The following is a 17,308-nucleotide window of genomic DNA, read 5'->3' on the forward strand; positions in this document are numbered from 1 at the left end:
AATAAACATTATACAACACTATGAATGACAGTTCAGAATAAAGTGCGGAAAACCGGCGGTTATCGGGTGGGATACACAAAAAGACACAAATCAAAATAAAGTATTTAAATATAAATTAAATATAACCATATTTAGGCCTAAAAAAAAGCTAATGTTTTGTAAAGTCAATATATAAAGTCTTTGGTAAAGTTTTGGCTTAAATTGACAGTCACATTTCTTTCAGTAAAGAATAGTACATTTACATAATTATAACACCTCTTATTTCAGAAATAAGGAGGTAGAAAACTGTAACAAAGCAGTTTCCACTCATAAAGGAGATATATGTTATATTAACTTTTATTTGATTTGCCTTTCAATTATTTATAATAATAATACGAATTATTATTATTTCTTATTATGAATGTAAATAAAAATATATATTTTTTCTAACAAAGCAGTTTCAACTCATAAGTGGTATATTAACCTTTATTTGATTTGCATACAGGGAATTTCAATTTAGTGTTGGTGTCGAGATATCTTATTGAAAGGAGAGAATATACATATAAGATTGTACTTAAGGATTAAGACTACAAATAAAGATGTCGAGACAAATATCCATACTGAATTTGATTAAATGCCTTTTTGATGATATGGAAGAAAACACTTCATTATCAAGCTTACACTTCAAAACATTAATAAACATGTATTTTACACACACACACACACACACACACACACACACACACACACACACACACACACACACACACACACACACACATATATATATATATATATATATATATATATATATATATATATATATATATATATATATATATATATATATATATATATATATATATATATATTTTTTATAAAACATTGCTTGACCCAGAATAATTCTATGTGGTTTTAAATCCCCAATCTGTTTTTTGAAAAATGTGGTGGCATTCAGTGTGCCGGCAGACTCCAAAAATTGTTATTGGATGTGTTAATATCTTGGAAATGAAGTGTAATAACTCTTACAACAGAAACTGTATTACTCAAGATATCGGTTGTTACCCAAAAGTACTTTTGAAATGGACACAATTTTTCTCTATACTTTCAATTGAGAAAATTTGGTCAGTAAAGTGATAAGTTTTTACTGCCAAATAGGGTAAAGGAAATTCATTTTAAAATACTGCACATGTATTGTCCATGTAATGCGTTTATAAACAAGCTTAAAGACGACTTCTCACCGCAATGTTCTTTTTGTAATCTTGAATCTGAACCACATTTATTTTGTAATTGTAAATATTCAGAAGGCTTTTGGAAGCAGGATGGTTTTTGATACATTTTGCAAAATAGAAGCGACTATGATCCTCTTCAAGACTGTAATACTGGATCTGATATAATTGATATAACACATTAAAGTTAATTCTTCTTCTTGGGAAGTTTCATATTCATAAAGCTAAATTAATGTCTATCACACCTGCATTTGAGTTTTTCTATAAATATCTTAAAATAGTTTATGAATCATTTAACTCAATTACTAAACATAATAAGTGTATTAAAACATCAACACATAATTTGCAAAATTGTATGCTTAATCTGTTATGTGTATCCCCCAATTTCTGTTTGATGTTAAATGCCATTGTATGTTTGTTTGTTTTTTGGAAAATTGAATAAAAAAAAGCATGTATTACACTACGCCACCTCGTGGCGACATCTGTGATTTGCAACTCCTGCTGCGTACAAGTAGCTCGCGGAACAGTCCGCGGGAATCATTCTGTCAATTGAAGACTCGCTCGAGACACATTTAGTGCACTGGATTGGAGCGAGAGGGGAGAGCCAGCAAACCGGGCAATTCACTTTAAATAAACCAAGGGATGGCTTTCAGGACGCCTGCTGTTCAGCTACACCTTAAAACGTGTTTTCTTCTGCTTTTAGGGGGTCTAATGGAAGCTGCCCAGGAGCAAGGAAGCATGTACATGTGGATTGATGCCAATCAAGCAAGAATATTAATTGGTAATAGTGTTTTGCGTGGTTTCTGTACCGGCACATCAATGTTATTAGAGCCCAATTGTAAACCAAGCAAGTGTATACTAATTGAGCTGGAAGTTTTTTTCAAGATATGAGAAGCTTGTGAATGCTCAATGCTTTATCCAACAGGTTTTGAGGAGGATATTTTAATAGTTTCCGAGGGTAAAATGGCCCCATTCACACACGACTTCAGGAAAGCACAGCAGCGAATGCCAGCAATACCTGTCAATATCCACCACGTGAACTTCACCTGGCAAGCCACTGATCAGGTACTGTACACCTTCATTCTCAAACGTTTGTATTCTAGGTCTGACATTGATATTAACCAGTGACACATTACACTGCCAAATCCTGATATTGGTGCCTTGTCCCCCCCCCCCCCCCCCCATTAAAATATGTAAACATCTTTAAAACAAATTGATTTGACTTGATAAACAGAATTACTGAATTAAGTTTGTTTTTCGTTTACATGTACGTGGAGTGCAAGCTTTCACGTTTATTGATTTGCATAATTAACGTGTAAATAAGCTATTTTACATTCATGAAGTAGATAACTTTTGAAACATTATTTTATTTATCTACAATGTGAAGTATTATTGTTATTAGTAGTAGGCTAGTCTATATTAGTATATTTATTACTGTTAAATGTATTAGTATTTTCCTGTTTATTTTCCTGTTTACGTGTATAAAAAACGAAACAATCCTACAAACTAACTTTGTAGAAAAATGAATTCGTAGATGAGTTAATAATAGGCTAATCTCAATTCATTCATTTTCTTTGAAAGCTAGTCTTGTGTAGTTTTTTGCTTCTCAACTGTAGGCTATTTATTGTGTTAAAGAGTTTTATTGGAAATTTGTTTTGAGTAATAAAACATATTTTTGCACTTTAATCTTGTAAAGTGAATCTGTGACATATTGAGCACATTTGAAAGGAAAAAGGTCAGTTCAATTCTTGTGGTATTTTGCATGTTGGTGTTGCACGCGGATCAAAGCGCGGGCCCGACGCGTGTGCGCGCCTCCTCATGCATGTGCCAAACATCTGGGTCGTCATCAGTGCACTGAGAGCACGCGTGCCAGATCCCGCGCTTTATTTCACAACGAAACTTCCATTTGGAATCACTTTGTTGCGTTGTTATTGCTTTTTGATCCTCTTTGTAATTCGTTATGGTTTTGGCAGAAACAGTGGCAAATGATTTTTTACTCCGCAGAGCTTTTCCCCCAAAGGTTTAATAATAATAACAATATATCAAGCTGGTATTGATTACAAATTACGTGACTAATCAGTAAGGAAATCTCATCAGATCAGATTTAATATGTAAATCTGAACACGTAATATGTTTTCATGTATATTTTATTTTTTATTTATAGCAATTTAAGGCATAATAATACAAGCAACATAATTGCACTAAAACATAATAGGCCAACATAATTAAATGAAAACACTAGCTTTTGAATGAACATTTATTTTTGATTGCATTTATTTTAATGAACCTTTTTCTACACACTAAAATAATTTTTTGATTCAATTCAAATTTATTTGTATCACACTTGACTTTTCGCAGCTTTCCAGAGCAGTTTTACTAAGAATATTGCCTTACAAATCCTAATAAGGTGACAACAGCAATGCAAAAAGTAATATACAATTTGCATAAACATTGCAACTTTAAAAATCAAAGCAAAAATGTATTGTAATAGCATGAATAACATTAGGCTAACATAGCGCATTTGCCAAATTTCCATTTGAATGTCAGTTTATTAAAATGACTAGCACTTGCCTCTAATATGAATCATCTAATATGTTTCATTCCGCGTTTGAATGAAAGCGCCTGCTAAATGAATAAAAGTAAAAATGTAAGTGTAAAACCAGATGCTCTTGCATTCACCACAGCTTCATTCACAACTTTGTATGTATGTACCTAAACAGCCTTTGGGGGCAGGAATCTCTTTTCACGAATGATCTATCTTTGCACACCGGGATCATAATCTGTGAATGGCATGTTGACTTGACGAAAGAGCAGCAAGAGGGAGAAATTAAAATAGCAAGGGGAGGGATATGGAGGAAAAAGAGAGGGCCCACTCTGTCCTGGCCCCTGTTAGCTTCAAAGACGGCCGCTGAGGCTTTAGAACAAAGGTCTCCGGCATAAAAGGCTGGCGGCGAGAGTTATCTGTGTTGGTTATTACCATTCAGCTGTAGGATTAGCTAAGCTCTCCACACAGCTTGTGTACTTTTGCCTTCATCAAACGCTGCCCAGCTTTTACACTCCGAAATCTAGAGACCAGGAAAAAAAAAGAAAGGGAAAAAAGAGCCGTCTACCTCGCTTTCATCTCCTTTTTTTTTTTTGTTGTAGCGCATGTTTGGCCTCGCCATCACGGCTGTCCTCACAAGTGTGTAATTCTCAAAGAGTTGAGGTCATTAGTCAGAGAGTGGAGGAAATTGATTGCCTTGCAAACTTAAGGATACCCGGAAAAACTCTTTTTAGTCTTTACAGATGTATATGTGCTCCTGTCATGAACCACATGCAACCTTTTTTGTGCTATTGTCCCGAACGCCCCTCTTTATGCAAATCTACGCTACTTCTTTTAATGGTTTTGAAGTCTAAAACAAAGTTCACCTCTGTTTATCTTCTTTTTTTCTTCAGGCAGAGTACTTCTATGAGTTTCAGACTCTGCGTTCATTGGATAAAGACATTATGGATGACCCTACTGTCAACGTTCCTCTCTTGGGATCAGTGCCACACAAAGCTTCTGGTGTGATTTAATTTTAATATATATATTTATTTATTTATTTCACTGTTGTTGTGATTGTAGTTTTCCCTCTTAGCAAAAGTTTTGATGATAAACTGGTGCCATAGTAGAATAATCTTGATTCTTAAAATCATATTTTGAAGATGAACATCATAACCAATGAGACTTATGGTACCTGGATGCTTAAAGGGATAGTTCGCCCAAAAATGAAAATTTTGTCATCATTTACTCACCCTCAAGTTGTTCCAAACCTGTATGAGTTTCTTTGTTCTGCTGAACACAAAAGAAGATATTTAGAAGAATGTTTGTAACAAAGCAGATAGAGCAACCATTGACTACCATAGTAGGGAACAAAATACCATGGTAGTCAATGGTTGCTCTATCTTCTTGGTTACAAACATTCTTCAAAATATCTTCTTTTGTGTTCAGCAGAACAAAGAAACTCATACAGGTTTGGAACAACTTGAGGGTGAGTAAGTTACATTTTTGGGTGAACTATCCCTTTAAGGTTAATTATTCAAAAGCGGTTTTGTGTACTCAGTGATCCAGGTGGGCTTCCCATGCCTAGGTGACCAGGATGGCGTGGCAGCATTTGAGGTGACCATCCTGGTGATGGATGCTGGAGGAAACATCATCCTGAGGACGCCACACAATGCCATCTTCTTCAAAACGTGCCAGAGAGGTGAGCTTTCAAACTTTGTTGTTGGTAATGCACTAAATGATTGAGAGATTATGGGAATGTGATCAGATATTGAAACTTTGATGTTCAAAGCCTTGAAGCAAATGTATTACTCAGAAGAGTTTTCAAGTTCATCCTGCTCAGCTTAATTTCTTTTAAAATAGAATATAAACAGACTTTTAAACAGAGTATAGAGCTGTAAGATGAATATGGTGTTTTGTATATAACAAAATGGTATCCTGATACAATGTGAGACATTATTGACATCTGAAACAAGTAATAAGTACAAAATACATAGTAAAGACAATGTTACAAAAGCTCTCTATTTCAAATAAATGCTGCTTTTTTAAATTTCAATTCATCAGAGAATTCTGAAAAAGAAAGAAAAAAAAAATTTCCACAAAAATGTTAAGCAGCACAACGGTTTTCATCATTGGTATTAATAAGACATGTTTCTTGAGCACTAAATCAGCATATTAGTGTGATTCCTGAAGGATCAATGAAGATTATATCCATAGATAATATTACAGCCTTGGTGAACATTAAAATAATCTTACTGACCTAAAACTTTTGAACGGTAGTCTATGTGAGATTAAAGTTTTTCTCAAGAGAGCAACCTGGAGAAAGTTTACATTTGCGCTGGTATAAACAATTATTAAAGAGAGCTTATTTATGATTTTGAGCAGGATTTGTCTCCTCTTCCTCTCACCCCTCTTTAAGTGTATTTGGTAAGAGAAGCAGAGATCATGGTAAGGGTGATTCTCAACCTCACCCACAAAGCCATCGCTGGCTCATGAGGTCATGTGAATCCTACCAGCTGCAGCCCTTTAGAATGAGCGTGTTATGTTTTTCTCTGATCCCCCCTCCCTTCTCACACACACTAACCTCGCGGTGTTGCATTCCCCTACACACCCTTCTCCACCCCTCTCCATTCGGCGTGTAGACTTCACAGATCAAATGGTCCATCTGTCTGAAGCCACCCCGCAGGGAGGAAGCAAAGTGTTTCCTAGTGACAGCTGAGGGTGCCTTAATGACTAGTACTCACGAGTTGTTTTTTTAAAAGTCTGGCTGCTTGAATTTCACCCACAGGACAAAATGACATTGACAAAGTTGATATAGCTTAAGACTCAAGTTTATCCTCATTTTGAGGACCATTATTAACAATATTGGACGTTTCGTTTCATGTTTCTTAAAGCTGACGTAAACGTATGCATGGATGTTGCATTGAACGAACCTTAAAAAGGTTAGTTGAACCAATAATTAATATTTTGTCATGGTTTATCCACCATCGTGTCATTTCAAACTTGTATGATGCCCCCCCCCCCCCCCCATCCCCCCGTGGAATACGAAAGGAGATGTTAAGCAGAATGTCCAAGCTGCTCTTGGGAACTGTTTATTTCCAGCATTATTGATTTGAATGCACTGACTCTATTGGATGAGAACTGATCTGAGCTGGATGATGACATCACCGCTGATTTAAACTCATTACATATTGATGAACTTTACACAGTTATTGAGCCAGGATGAATGAACACTGAACTGATTTCACCTGAATAATTACTGTTTACTACTGTCTTTTTAGAGCTGCTTTACAGGAGGATTAAGGTCTCTTTGCATCATTTCCTGTTTATCACTAGCTGTGTTTCCACCGCAGGAACTTTCCCCAGGAACTAGGGACTTTGGGGTGGTGCTCGGTGGGTTTTGACCACAAGAACCAGGGTCTAAATGACGTTTTGGGTAAAAATGTCACCCTCAGAAAGTCCCTGCTCATGAGGTAGTACTTTTTAAAAGTTCAGGAACTTTCGGTGGTGGGACTTGCTGATTGGTTGAGTTCACGCAGCATTTTATTTCAACCACCATTTTTTAAGTCTGTTGCGGTGCGTGCAGTAAGAGTCGTTTGCTATTCGAATCAACAATGGAGTTGAAAAAATACAACAAATGTAAAACTTGACCTAAGAGCTGTCAAATTCCAAAATGATAAAAAAGTATGATGTACTGTGTGCTATATTCCAAGTCGTTTTGAGTCATTGTATGAAGAACAGACCCAAATTTAAGACATTATCCACTGAAAATCCTGCTTGACAGCCTCCCCATTCACTTTCATTGGAAGGAAAAGAGCAGCTTGGGCATTCTGCTAAACTTCTCATTTGGTTTTTCACAGAAAAAAGAAAGTCATGTGTCTCAAAACGCACACAGTGAGTAAATGATGACAGGAAGTACACTAAACTACATAATACTTAAAGATCCTTAAAGATGGTTGTGAGATTTCTGCAACAGCATATGGGGCCACATTGTGTTTGACAGAGTTGTTGACATTGTGGTTTCACCTCAAAGCTATTTCCCTCCTTTTATATGCTGGTGTCAGTACTGTTATTGAATTCACTGGCCTTTCAACTTCTCTCGGAATCTGATGTCCTTGAAGTGGCGTAGGAAGGGAGTAAGTTATGGAGAGTTTGGTGAAGATTAAAAAAAAAAAAGAAAAGAAAGGAAATGTTCTCACCATTTATGTCTTGTCTCCTCTTTCTGAAGCAAAGTGCCCTGGTGGTTGTCGCAATGGAGGATACTGCAATGAAAGGCAGGTCTGCGAGTGTCAGGATGGGTTTTATGGGGTGCACTGTGAGAAAGGTAACCATATTTATATAGGCCCACCATCAAGCCAAAGTCAGTATGCAGGTTACTGACAGTGTAGTTTACTACATTATTATTTTTTTAAATGTATAATATAAACATTAAAAATCAATAAAGCGTAATTATATATTTAAACATAATTTGTAATATGATATTTATATTAATTTAAATACAAATATAAATCCAAAGTGTCTCAAAGGCTACCTGCAACAAAACGTGTAGAACCTTGTCATAAAATGTCCACTGACTAAGCCAAATAGATTTATAAAAAAATAATAAAGAGAAGTGTATACTACTAGACTCTTTTCTCAGAAAGACAAGCTTCCTTTGGAAACAAACGAGTGCATATAGTTTATTATGATGATGATTATACTCAACCTCAGGGCATCACTTCCCAAAATGCCTTGTGCAAATTACAAAGCGCGGTTAAGCCTGCTATGTACTAGTTTATATGAGAGGATGGAGCATGCATGTATTCTAGAAGGTTTCTGAAAAAAAATATGAATTACCCAGCAGGTTGGGAGGCACAAACATGTGTTTTTCATCTATTTACAACTTTAAAGAGCGGTTTACCAAAAAAAAAAAAAAAGGCTTCCATTAGACGCTGAAAAAGTGTTCAATATCCTCATTGTAGCTCTGCTGTGTTTGTACCTAAACCGCTTCCACAAAACAACTTTCATCCAACAGCTTTTGGCTGATTTGTTTTTGTCTGCATCGCTGCCAAAACCACAACGATTTGTGCTTTGCATATCAAGAAAACCTGCAGCCCGAACAACAGCAGCAGCAAGAATTTTTACTTGTTAGTTTATCATTTAAAACTAAAACGTTAATGTTTCAGCCTGGAAGCTCTGTGAAATATTAAGTTACATTTTGCATTAAGATAATTTGCATCATGTGGACTGAGCTACAAATCATAAAGCACATTTGAAGGTCTATTAGGTATAATACAAACTAACAAAATCCTCTTTTCCTCCTTTTTAGCCCTGTGCTCCCCAAGATGTCTGAACGGTGGCCTGTGTATGAGCCCAGGTGTGTGTATATGTCCTCCAGGCTACTTTGGACCCAGCTGTGAGAGAGGTTGGTTTCCTTCCTGTTATGGCATATCATCCATTAGTGTGCTATATTATGCCACCTTTAATTATCATATTAAAGTGCTCCTATTATGCTATTTTAAAGACTCCTAATTTTGTTTCGGATGTCTCCTACAATAGGTTTACTTGCATCCAAGGTCAAAAAACATTTTAATTTTGTCATAATATAAATAGCAGCATCACCTCTTTTCTCTCAGTGTCTGAAACGGTTTGATCAAGGATTCAGCCTCCCTAAACCCCTCCTTTCCGAGAGCCTACTTTGCTCTTATTGGTCTGTTCTGATTGGACCACTACTTACAGTGTTTGTAGGACACGAAACAACCATGACCATATCTGACTTTCTTCTCCAAAGGCTTTCTCAGTGCTTGTATACACAGTGATACGGACAGTTAGCCTGACGTTGTCATACTCAGTTCTAGTCAGAATATGAGTCTGATACTGCTTCGTTGGGCTGTGATTTATGGGGCATGTTTCAACCATGGAAACCAGGAAAGACCTCAATTGGATAGACCTACAACCAATCAGAGCAACGGAGCAACGCATAACGTTAGTTGTCAAATGTCAACAGAACTCAACTGCACACAGTGTTACCAAGTCTGCGGTTTTTCCGCGGGTTGTTTTTTTCCATGTCTGTGGGTTGAAGTGACCCCAATTATGTGCTATTTAGACCCAGGAATGCGAATTTTAGCAGGCAACCCTGCCAAAAAAATACATATTTTACCCCCCCAAACGCCATTTTTTCCGGAGAACCCCCCCGGTAAGCTATTATACTGTTTATCATCTGTCCATCATCGTATAAAGCCCGCCCTGACAATTTCATTGGTCCGAACAGCTCCTGTTCGGGCATAGTTGCTCCACAACGGATCAAGTCCAGAACGAACTGACTCAAATGTTGTGGGCGGGGCTAAGTTCGGCTGGCATCCAGGCTAATGGTAACAATGGCTTATCAATTCAAGCCTGAGTCCTTATCCTTGGAAGTGCATGCAAAGTGAATATGCTTTTGCAGCACAATGTCGACAACACAAACTCTTCCAGGCCTTAGCTACAACTACAGTGTTTGAGGGCGAGTTAAAGTAGATGTAGTTTACAGACAGCCAATGAAGAGCATAGGCTGGTATCATATCATTCATTAACAAATGGCAAAAGCTGATCAGCCTCTGCTGCAGCCAATGAGATTGCTTGTTCAACATTTATATAGTCTGGTTCAGTGTTGGCAAGTTGCAGTTCCTCTGAAACCCTCCACCTCCCCCAGCTCCACCTGCCTAGATCTGCTAGGGGATTTATGTATGTCTATTTATTGTGTTACACAATAAATAGCAGCGTGTCTGTGTATCTATTGTCAATAGAAAGTCCAAACTTGCTCTGCAGCAGCAGCAGCGTAGCAGATATTGGGCCAGATTTATTAAACAGGGAAAATTGGCGTGAGAGCGCAACTTAAAAAAAGCGCCAATTGGAGTAGAAAGTTCTGCGCGTGATCTACTGACGACGCACAAATTAAAGAACACAGACGCAGCCGGATAATTTCCATAATGACCAATGCAATGTACCAGTTAGCTTCTGGTTTAAGACGTGCTTTTTTGGGCGGTAATAATGGCGCAAATACCAGTAATTTAACTTGTGCAAACCTTAGTAAACCACCTCGCATGATGAAACATTTTGCATCTGAAAGGGAAACTCCTACAAATGCTACAAAGGTTAGCCGCAAAAATAACCGTGTCCACTCCTTTTAAGCTGTTTTTTTTTCACTGCATGTCTTTAATAAATCCTGACGGTAGTTTTTTAATGCCAAAAGAGGGCGCTGGCGCAAGCTGTTAGTAAAATATTCAATAACATGCTAAATCTAATTGAGAGTTGTCATGATTGAACTCCATTTATCATGAACTTTGATCTTTGAAACTTTGCAGACCTTTTACATTCACAAACAACTCTATTACACACTACATGAAAGGTAATATCTGAAAAAGGGACACTTTAAATCATAAAATTAAACATAATGAAACAAGCCATAAATCAATACTCAACAGGACTGAAAACTTGACAGGACAGGAACATGCTAAATGGATTATAACATGCTATAACAGTACACAAAAAAGAACAAGGTACACATGAAGGCTTTAAATACATATGGGTCAATGACTTAACCTGACTAATTAACCAATAACCAGACAGGAAATTGTCTAGACTTGTTATTTTTGGTAAGGAATTCTGATCACGGTGTCTACATATTAAGAACAAAAGGCCAAAACCATGAAACATGATCAACCAAACCGTTAGATAAATAAATAAAAGCACAAATTGTTTGCGTGTTATTTCTCTTAGTAGTTTGTGACATGTTCATTGCCTTGTTTTTTCTGCATTAACAGCTAACTGCAGCACCACCTGTTTGAATGGAGGGACGTGTTTCCATCCTGGCAAATGCGTCTGTGCCGTCGGCTTTGAGGGGAGCCGCTGTGAGCTCAGTGAGTTCAGATACACGCTTCTTCATCAACACTGCGAAAGGAACAAACTACAGTCAGACCCCAGTAACAACACAAATTAAAAACGATCCAAACAAAAACAAACAAATGCCAACTTGTTGGCCAACCCTAAGGATTTTCAGATGGGTTTTTAGAAGAAATAAAGTTGTAAAAATAAGGTCTGCAACTACTAAAGGGTGTGGTTTTATGTGCTTGATGAATCATGGTACCAGTCTTTAAACTCAAAGGTTTCGGGTCTGTATGATTTTTAAGAAGTAAATTAACATTTTTATTTAGCAAGGATGCATTAAATTGATCAAAAGTGACAGTAAATACATTAATAATGTTACAAAAGATTTCCATTTCAAATAAATGCTGTTTTTAAACTTTATATTCATCAAAGAATACTGAAAAACATGTCATGGTTTCCACAAAAATATCAAGCTAGAAGTAAGGATCATGTCACAGGAATAAATTATAATTTTTTTTTTTTCAAATAGAAAACTACAGATTTTGTTTTGCCCATAAACTAAAAAGTACCATTCGAAAAACATATTCCTGAACTCTTAACTTAAAAAGGACTACTAACTAAACAGCTCTATTAACTTATAACCTAAGGTGTTAACTGGCAGTTACATTTTTATCATCATCTTTCAAAGGGAAAGCTGTGTTGTTTTTTTTGGTAGTAATAGGCTCACTTCCACAAATTGCCCTCAGAGCAGGTCTCCAAGTAAACTTCCTAAGTGAAGTGTGTTCTCACATTAGTGTTAAATGGGCCGGCACCTACTTGGGCAAACACAGGATGTAATGCAGTTGTGTTGTCACCCTAATCACTAATAACAACCTCATGAGCTCGCATGCACTCAAGCAGTGCGGCATTTTATCTCAGGCACTGTTCTCTGAAACAGAAATTAAGCTTATTTCCCTTCCATACTGCCGTTCAAAAGTTTGGGATCTGTAAGAATTGTTATGCTTTTAAAACAAGTCTTTTCTGCTCACCAAGGCTGCATTTGTTTAATTAAAAATACAAAAAAAACTGTAATATTGTGAAATATTATTACAATGTAGAATAACTGTTTTCTGTTTGAGAGCTCATGAGGTTGTTACTATTATTTCCTGTGATGCAAATCTGAATTTTCAGCATCATTACTCCAGTCTTCACTGTCACATGACCCTTCAGAAATCAGTCCCATATGCTGATTTGCTGCAATTTCAGGATTCTCTCATGAATAGAACGTTCAAGAACAGCATTTATCTGAAATAGAAAGCTTTTGTAACATTATACACTACCGTTTAAAAGTTCGGGTCAGTAGGAACGTTTTTTTTTGGAAATAAATTAAAGAAATTAATCCTTTTATTCAGCAAGAATGCATTCAATTGATCAAAAGTGACAGTAAAGACATTTATAATTTTACAATAGGTTTCCAATATAGATAAATACTGTTCTTTTGAACTTTCTATTCATCAGAGAATCCTGAAAAAAATGTACAGTTTTCAACATTGAAAATAATCAGAAATGTTTCTTGAGCAGCAAATCAGCATATTAGAATGATTTCTCAAGGATCATGTGACACTGAAGACTGGAGTAATGATGCTGGAAATACAGCTTTACATCATAAAAATGAATTACATTTTAAAATATATTTAAACATTTGAAATTGTAATAATATTTCACAATATTACTGTTTGTTTTGTATTTTTAATCAAATAAATGCAGCCTTTGTAAGCAGAAGAGACTTACCGATCCCAAACTTTTGAATGGCAGTGTGTATATATATATATATATATATATATATATATATATATATATATATATATATATATATATATATATATATATGTATATATGCACACCTGCTTTGCCTCAAAGGTCTGTAGTCTAGTTCATCGCTGTTTAAACAACTCTACTTTGACCCCAAATGTCATCCTTTCCTGTTCAAAGGCAGGAAGTATTGCAGTATTCAGAGGTGTTTGCTCTGAAAAGGGAGGGAAGAGAAAATATTGAAGTAACATTTCCGTAACATTTTAACAGCATTAAGCCAGTTGTTGCCGTCTGATCCACTACAGTATCATGTTCTCTGTCAAAACGGGCTGTGACATAAACGTTGAGGTCATGTTGTGTAAAGACGCCCCCCTCTTTGTCTAGATTCATGGGTATGGATTTCGCTGATTTGTCAAGGAACAAAGAAGCCGCTGAAATTCAGTCAAACTTGATAAAATACGCAGGTGTAAGAGGATCTGTTCTCCTATGCATACCGCTTTTTGTTTTTTAAAAGCGTTACATTTTATTCACTTTACATCCTCTGCTGGCTGTTTTTCCACATTCTCCATTTTTTTGTCGCAATTTCCAGCAACAAATTTCTAAACAACCTTAAAGCAAGATCAATTACTGCAGCTTGTTAACATTTGAATAAAACCCCAATGGCAAAAATAATACAATAAAGCTTGTAAATGGAAAAATAAATAACCTTTTTGGTACAGTTTGGAACTGTTAAATATATAACATTAAGGTTCTCCAAATTGTTTACACTGGTGAGAAGTATATTTAACATCTTCCTGTCTCAAAAATGTAAATTTTTATATATAAGTACGTTATGTATATAATGTTTAAAAATGTGCCCATACTTTCATTAAAACTGAAAGGAGAAATGAATTTAGTGTAATTATCAATTTGTTGTTGCTATATGTGCGTCGACAATTTTGATTTACTGCTTTGAAATGTTATAAATTAAATAAGAGTTCTTTGACAAGATGATCTCCGCATAATATATTATCTGAACAGATATTTCTGTAGAGCACGGTTTCTCATAAGACACTAATTAATTGTGAAACCCTCTATTTTGCAGTCTATGTTATTGGTTTTGCATTTTGGGATTGCGATAATGCAGTTTGCGATTTGTTGTCTGCAGGTAAATGTCGACAGCCTTGCAGAAATGGAGGCAAATGCACGGGGAAGAACAAATGCAAGTGCAGCAAAGGCTACCATGGCGATCTGTGCTCCAAAGGTGAGATTATCTCAAACTTGGCAGAAGTGGACATATTTGATCAAAAGCACATGTTCCACTGCAGCATTGCTCTATGCGCTTTGCTCACGCACTGCAAAAATGAACCGCCGGTGCTTGATTGCACCTTAAATTTTCCACTCGGGCTGCAGGCTTTCTGAACAGCACATGATACATTTGTAAGACTAAACACTGCGTCTCTGTGTACGGCTGAAAGTGCATGTGTATACGTGTGTGCAGCTGTCTGCGAGCCCAGCTGTGGAGCACACGGGACCTGTGTGGAGCCCAACAGGTGCCAGTGCAGGGACGGCTGGCATGGACGTCACTGCAATAAGAGTAAGACAACATCCCACATCCCTTTTACCAAGGCCAAGTTACTAATTGCCACATGGGAATGGATTAGAGCAAGAAATCCGCTGTAATGTCTGGGTATTACCATGGATATTTAGACATATTACCATAATAATACCATAGATTTCTGGACATGCACAAATGTTGTTGTTTACACAAACTAAAAAGAAAGCTTTGTTAACTGAAAAAATTCGAAATTTTCTTTTGCAGGCCTAAATTTACTAAAACATTTATTACTAAACATAATTACTAAATATGCAAATGTAGGAAAAAGACAATAGACAAATTGAAAATAAAATTCATTAAATCATAATCATCTTGGTGCCATGCGGAAGTAATTGTCTATATTAAATATTGCATTTTTTTCTGGCTAAGCAAAATAAACTATTTTTTAAAAAAAACTATTTTTCCTAGACAAAGGCCAATAAGTAGTACTGAACAGTTTTATATCATACCACAGTTTGCACCATTTGAACCAAAACCCTGGTAAAATACTTATTTTTGTAGTACAGTTAAAATGTCTTATTTTTATTCATTATTTTAATATTTTGTTATTTATATAGACCATGGTACTGAAACAGTGTTTGTGTTACCCTCTTGCATTTAGTTTATAATGCCATTTAACCATTGGTAAAACATTTTTTAACCACTTATTCTTTTCTTATTTTCCCTACAAAGCTCAATAAGTGTGTTCACACTTGGCATGTTTGGTTAGATTAAAACGAACCCTGGCACGATTGCTCTGTTAGTGTGGTTCATTTGAATAAGTGTGAACGGTGCCATCCGAACCCTAGTGCGTACCAACCAAACGAACCGAGACCACTGAAAAGATGGGTCTCAGTCTGCTTCCAAACAAACTCTGATGTGGTTTGAATGATATATGAACGCAACACGGACCAAAGACATGTAAACGAACAAGAAACAGGAGGTGATGGTACAAGATGCGACCCTAAAAAGGACAGAATGCTCACGCATACTTGTTTTTTTCTCGTTTTATTGCCCATCACAGTTCGGTACAGGCATCAGAACCGCGTCTCCTCGCAGCAGATCTCCGTTTGTGTGTGTGAGACGGAGGGAGTCCTGCCGCTGTTTTGACTCCTTTTCACATTTTATAAGCTCTTCACAAGTTCTCAGCGGGTAGAAATAGCATCATATGTAGGCTACGCACATACAATGCCCATAAGTTCAGTCACGAAATATACGTAAAAAAAGCCGACAAATCAAGTAGTGAATATATCCTTTTACCTTTAGGATCGGTATCTTTAGGTTTGGTGCTAAAATGCCAATATGAATACTAAGCGGACCAGGACTAAATGTTATTTTTATTGTCCCAACCCAAAGTGTGAACACAACACACCCCAAGTAGTTTTGAACAGTTTTATAGCAAATGCTACTACTGTTTGCACAATTTGAACTGAAACCCTGATTCATAGTCATAAATGCTGTTCTGATCGATTCAACACGCTGCTGAATGCTCTCTTCCTCCAGGATTTCGTGGAGGAGTCTCCAACAGTCAGCGGGTCTCTGGTACCAAGCTCAAGTCACAGCCTGTGGCAACGAAGGACACAAAAGAAGCACCCGAATCCAGTCAACCCTCTGAGACCAACTACGTGGTTTAAACCCTCCAAACTTTGGGCTAACGGCCCCTCCATTTCAACATCGCCTTCCCCGGAACAAAGCTTTCATCATCCTCTTCCGCTCCACATCTGGACACTCCCAAGCTGGACTGCTGTTTTCTCAGAGCGAGACTTGTTTTTGTAGGACAGTCACAGTGTCTTATTTTACCACACTAGCGCCTTTGATATAATATCTCCCACAGTCACCCTTCATCGAGCTCCTGTCCTGCGTCAACCGAGAAGGGAGTGAGTCACATGGTTGTGGCGAGCGTCTGTGATGTTTGTGCATAGCCCTGCGGTTTAGCTTCAGATGTGGCGCTGAATCACTTTGAGAAGTGTACGTTACGATCCGAGAACTTCCGGGGGTGGATCCAGCTTTTCTTGGGATGGTAATTGCTGTGTTTGGCTTGTGCTCGAGGTTCTTCTGATTGACCTGCTAAGCATATTGTCGCCATTATTGTCACTAACATTCTTTTTCATGCAAATCACACTTGTGTAGTAACTTCTCCAACAAGTACTTGTATAAGTAATATGTATCCTATTCATGTTATGGAAAATTTAAATATATAGGTATATATTTAGATATGGGTAGATAGTCTTTAAGTGTATGCTTGAAGTTTTCATACTTATGTATAACAATGCACATAAGCTGCTTGTGATGTCATAAACATTAAGCCAAAAAAAGTCTTCATTTTTCATGTGACTTCATTACACAAATAAAACATGTTTTCTTGGA

The 17,308-nt window shown here is 36.7% G+C and overlaps 1 protein-coding gene across 1 annotated transcript; it reads left to right on the top strand.

The window, feature by feature from the left end:
• The first annotated feature begins 1,728 nt into the window (after nt 1–1,728).
• wif1 (wnt inhibitory factor 1) lies at nt 1,729–17,307 on the top strand. Its single transcript, XM_079816695.1, has 10 exons — nt 1,729–1,989; nt 2,134–2,273; nt 4,644–4,752; nt 5,291–5,431; nt 7,958–8,053; nt 9,038–9,133; nt 11,511–11,606; nt 14,513–14,608; nt 14,846–14,941; nt 16,445–17,307. The coding sequence occupies exons 1-10, from the start codon at nt 1,851–1,853 to the stop codon at nt 16,573–16,575; spliced, it is 1,140 nt and encodes a 379-aa protein (XP_079672821.1). The 5' UTR covers nt 1,729–1,850; the 3' UTR covers nt 16,576–17,307.
• Nucleotide 17,308: the final 1 nt, after the last annotated feature.

The sequence above is a fragment of the Gobio gobio genome (genome assembly GCF_949357685.1).
Source record: "Gobio gobio genome assembly, chromosome: 5".
NCBI classification, from domain to species: Eukaryota; Metazoa; Chordata; class Actinopteri; order Cypriniformes; family Gobionidae; genus Gobio; species Gobio gobio.

Excerpts from the sequence above, each read along its gene's own strand:
- wif1 (XM_079816695.1), top strand. The coding sequence starts at position 1,851 with ATGGCTTTCAGGACGCCTGCTGTTCAGCTACACCTTAAAACGTGTTTT. Across the intron at positions 1,990-2,133 it reads TCAAGCAAGAATATTAATTG|GTTTTGAGGAGGATATTTTA; the intron begins GTAATAGTGTTT and ends TTTATCCAACAG. Across the intron at positions 9,134-11,510 it reads TGGACCCAGCTGTGAGAGAG|CTAACTGCAGCACCACCTGT; the intron begins GTTGGTTTCCTT and ends CTGCATTAACAG.